Genomic DNA, 5,286 nt, shown 5'->3' on the forward strand with positions numbered 1-5,286 from the left:
GTGGATGTATGGGCCAGACTAATCAACCAAAATTGTGAGGAAAGCTTGTATTTAGTTTTTCTGTACTGTTTCCTTGCAGACATGACTCTCGCTCTCTCTGATGCTTGCTTCAAACCTCAGTGGCTTTGAGTCCCACCAGAGACTTTCTGCCTTGCCCGAGAACCCGGTCAGCAGGGAAGAGAGCCCATACTTCCGCACTGCATGGCCACCATCAGAGTGTCAGCTCCTGCGTCCCACACCTTACTACCTAAGTAAAGAGGCAAGGAGTATGTGTTTTTCAAATGGTAATAGGTGGGAATGAAGCGAATCAGGAAAATCAGTTTCTCCCAAAAAACATACCATTGCATAGCAGTTCAATTCAATCCCTGTAAAGGTTTCTGAAAGACATCATAGTCATCTTAGGAGTGGTGGGTTAGTGATCGAATTATTTTGGTCAGAGGCTTTTCTACATCTTTCAAATCATGTCACATCCACTCATCCATGCCACATTCACGGATTCCACCATATTTGTGGAAAATCGAGTATCTGCCGGGTCTAGCACTAATCACTACAGAGCCAAGTTACAAAGTAACTAGTAAGTACAGTATGGGCTACTGATTCTCAATTTATTCTTAATCTGTTTTGTAAAGATACCTGTGGCTTACTATAAATATTCATATATTCTAATCCTTTCCCCTTACGAATTAACATCCTAGTACTTCAAATTAGCTCATCAGCCTGTGAAAGTAGCTATAAAAGTAACTTTCATGTGTAATAAATTGACAACATTGAACAAAATCCGATTCATATTTTAAAAATATTCTTTCTTTTTCATTGCGTGCTCACTTAGCATAGAAAACAAAGGAAGTGCTGGTAGCCGCACCACTGGTCATAGAACAATCACACTGCACAGCTGTTTCATCTCTTTATTCTGATAAATAGAGGAAAAACTTGTAAACTACACAGCATATGAAATAATGTACTGTAAATAACAACTGGCATCAGTGAAAAGGTATCTGATACTTGAAAAAACTATATACATATTAAGTCTCTATCAAGGAAAAGCCAAAAGACATCCACTTGAAGTTATTAATGAAATATTTTGGTCGACCCCCCAATCCAAAATCCAAATTTTTTCCCTTTTAGATGAGACACTGATTTCATGACAGATGTGTTCATTCGGCTCTAATGCCCTGCTCAGGTTAACAAGGGGAAGTTATTCCTTAGACTTATTCCTAGCCGCTGGGCTTACTTCCTAGGTCATTTACGATAAAACTAGAATATCTGGGCTACCTATAGAGTTTCAGAAAAGATCCTTAAGACTGCTCCTACATTGTCATTACCAATGGAGCACGCCACAATGCCAGGTGCCGTGTCCAGATCTGTGTGCAAGTGGCTCTGGGGGAGACCGGAAGAAATGAGTGTGGGTACAAAGACAATGAAATTAGAAATGGGTGAGGCGGGTGGTGGCAGAGATGCTAAGAACAAGATCAGGATAATCAGCCAGGTGTCTGAGAGGGGTCAAGTCACCACAATCACCAGCTGACCAGCGTTAGAAGGAAATGAACTAAAGGAAACACCACAGTTCCCATTATAGTTCCCATTAAACTATACCCACTCGTGGTGTCCCCTCGATGTTGCTGTGACTATCATGTTAGAAACCGATTGGATGTTCAAGGGCAAGAGACTTTGCCACTGAACAAGATGACGTCATTCTTCCTGATGACAAATATGAACGGGTGGTCAGCTCTGAACACCGTCGATTCGGGGAGCAGCTTCTCTACGACGTTACTCTCTGAGATGGCCGCTGCCTCCGTACCGTCCTCGGTAACCTCTATGTATGACTTGTGCATCAGTTTCGACAGGTACAGACGACCTCCTGAAGCTATGCCGGAGAAATCTGCTCTGGACTCAGAAAAGATGTCTTTCAGCCCGAGAGCTTTTAAATTGCGCTTGATTTCATAATTCTTCTCTATCTTGAACTGGGGAAGAAACACCTTGACGTACTGAGCGCTCATTTTTCTCGGATTGGTCCAATTCATTAGATTCTGAAAAGTCAGTTTGTTTTCAATCTGTAAGAATATTTAAAAGGCAATTTAGAACCGTATGCTTAAGGAACAGATGAAACAAGACCTACAAAGATATATAGTTTTCCATAATTATCCTCTCCCGGATACTGTATTTATGCGTAGGTGTGTGAATGAGTGCTGGAGACTTTGGAAATGGGAAATGATTATAACAAATAGTTCAAGTACTCTTTAATAAATCCCATGTTTAATTTGTTTTGCTGTGACAAGGTATTTGGTATTCCAAGGCATTTCTGTTCTCTGTCCACATATGAACATACATAGCCAAAGTGAAACAATGGACAGGTGAAGGAATTAGGGAATCAGAGATCATCGGAAGGAGAAAGGAACTCAGCAGTCATTTAAAACAGTGTTTCCTGACCATTTCTTCATTACAAAAGAAAGAGAAAATGATAATGTTTGTGTAGCTTGCAGGAGTAAACCAACAGAACCCCAAATGACCTGAGGCAAGTAGCTCAGAGCTCTAGCCTCAAGGACTTTGGTGATCGGTATCTTCCAGACCAATCGAGTCTGGGAGGCTTGGATCCAAATTGACTCTCTTACTCAACACATGGGATGACTGAAACTCCAGCCAGGAGCCCATGTCTCTCTCTCCATCACCACTGCTGCCTCAAATGATTCACACGTTAAATTCACCAACTCCTGAGAACTGGTCGAAGATGATTCCAGACTTATAATGGGAAGATGTTTTATGCACATCATTGACAAATCTTAGGTATGGGCATTTGTTCTCAAATTTAGGCTCACTGGGATCCTAAACAGAGTTTTCACAGATGTTCAACCCTACCTGTATTCTTATTGAGAATCTAAATTTACACAATCAAATTTAGTCTAATTTAAATGTTCTGTGTGTCAATTACCCAGTTTGAGGTTAATCTGTAATAACTTTTTATTTTGAGTTAGAATTTTTTTCTCGTTTAGTCCACTGCGAAGCCAACTGCCTCATTATTATTTAGTTATGTAGGACTCAATACGTATGTAGACTTATACTAATCTGATCCACAATTAGGGCAGTCTATTACAGAAAAAGAAAACTCAGACAACACGTGCAAGAACAAATTTCTTTTGAGTTACCTACCGCTTGTTCTATCTGGGCTACTTTTTCTGTCATTGCAGATTATTTGAAGTAAAATAATCGATGTGTGCAAAAATCTCATTGTTATAAAGATTATCAAGTGACTTATTTAATGAGTACCAATATTTTATATTTTCACACTTTAGATTTTAAAATCCCAACTTGGTGACATTTCGCTTGCTGTTCATGTCAAACGAGATAATATAAATGAAGCGCAGAGCACATGGCCAGCTTGGCACATAGTAGGGCTCAACAAATAGTCCTTTTGATTGGAAGAACGGAAAAAGGAAATGAGATCTAGGCTTCTGGGACTGCAGGCTGCAGACTCAGGTGGCCAAATTCACAGGGTGGGGAAGAGGACAGGGGGTTAAAAAAATATCAGGATCTGAGATATAGTGATGACATCTGGCTCCCATGGCCACCACCGACTGTCTCCTGCTCTGTGCTGATCTATTGCTTTTGCTACATCAGTCACAGGGAAGCCTCTAACCTCTGTTTTCCCTAGACACACAGCAGCACAGAGTGAGACCACACATTTTAATTCTCAAAGGGCTAGGACTTCAAAACTCCATATCATCCCTGCCTGAAGATGCTTAGTCTATCAACATTTCAATAATACATGAAAGACAGTTTTCATCGCCAAGAAGGGCAAAGAAGATCTAAACTCATGCCCTCTCCCCACCATAGCTGAGATTTGAGAGGGTTCCAATTTTACAGTTGTTTAACTAAAATTATGCTAAACTGAGGTGAGGCAATCTCGACATCTATAACAATGCCTGGCACATAGTAAATACTCCTTAAATATTTGTCAAATGAATGGATAAGTGGGTAAGTCTCTAATATTCCAACAACTTGAAATCTTAGAGTTGATGGGTGAACACATCACTAACAGCACCCTAAAAGTCTTTCCCAGTAGTAAAAGGGGCAGTGGTTAACTTACCTGGGAGAGGTCACTCTCAGGCAGCATCACATACATGCTTATGCCACCATGATATTTGAGTTCAAGAATTTGCATATATGGGTCCTGAATGACAGACAAATTGAACTTTCGTTCTTGATACATCAGGGCGACTGGTTTCCCGGGACACTGAAAGTCAAGTCACAAAAAATTTTAATAAGCCCACCTTATTTTACTTATTGACCGAGTGCAGTAAGAAGGATGTTTCGGTTTTTGTTCAGTTGATCCCATTTTTTTTCTGACATGTTACCAATAGTGGTTACATAGGTGCACATCTTAACGGTTAAAGCACAGACTTTAACTGCTTGAGTTTAAAACTCCCCAGCTGTGTGGCCTTGGGCGAGTTATTTCCCTGGGTCTCCATTTCCTCCTCCATTGAATGGGTAACAGTGGTCTCTACTGCATATGATTATTATAAGGATTATGAGAATTATTGAATCTCGCACCTGAAACACTGCCTTGCACTTAGTGCTTTATTCGAAAATGTCTATATAATAAGTAATTAACCATTATTAAATAGCATTACAATTAAAAATCCATGCTATAAATGTTTTCACTTATCAGAAGTAAAATAGAGACTAGGCCCATAAAAATTACAGAATTTAAGAATGAGGTCTTGTAAAAAAATTTTTTAATTCCTGCAAAATATTTGATTTTCCCTCAAATTAACCTGGGGAAACACAGTAGCTTTAACCTTGAGGATACTGTTTGTAGACCTGGAAACACCACAGAGGTGTAATAAACCATCTTTTTCCTAAAAGGTATCGTGATTCTGCCAACCTGTCATCTTTCCTGTCATAAAATATGTACAGAAAGTTCTTCATGGGGAGAAGAGACCATCATTTGTGCTGGAACCAAAGGCCCTTCTCCCCCTGGAAAGGATATCCTTTTTGACTGAGAGTTCGAACCTCAGAAAGAACACTCCTGGGGCCATGGAGGAAAACGGGTCCCTGGCTAGTGAGACAGATCAGCCGAACTAATCCCGGTACAGGCAGGGGCTGGCATGTCACAGCCAGGATGTGGCATTTCCATATTAGGGCAAGGGAGGAGTCACACAGCTGAGACGTGATGGAAAAAGACTGAAACAAGACTTCGAAGCAAAGAGGTCACCTCACCAGTTTTTAAAGTGATGGAACCCAAACTGTCATCAATGATGTAGATTCCACGGCCTATTAGAAGCTATATAT

General features: G+C 40.4%; 1 protein-coding gene across 3 annotated transcripts in view; it reads right to left on the reverse strand.

Annotated features, from left to right (window-relative positions):
• Positions 1–1,652: 1,652 nt before the first annotated feature.
• Positions 1,653–5,286, reverse strand: part of LOC105292712 (serpin B7-like) — a 77,530-nt gene continuing 73,896 nt past the window's right edge. For all 3 annotated transcript variants that reach the window (XM_011361051.1, XM_011361050.1, XM_023531176.1), the window contains one exon: positions 1,653–2,051. In XM_011361051.1, coding sequence (XP_011359353.1) covers positions 1,653–2,051 — 399 coding nt within the window. The remainder of the gene's footprint in view (positions 2,052–5,286) is intronic.

This window comes from Pteropus vampyrus, unplaced genomic scaffold, assembly GCF_000151845.1.
Source record: "Pteropus vampyrus isolate Shadow unplaced genomic scaffold, Pvam_2.0 Scaffold62, whole genome shotgun sequence".
Lineage (NCBI taxonomy): Eukaryota > Metazoa > Chordata > Mammalia > Chiroptera > Pteropodidae > Pteropus > Pteropus vampyrus.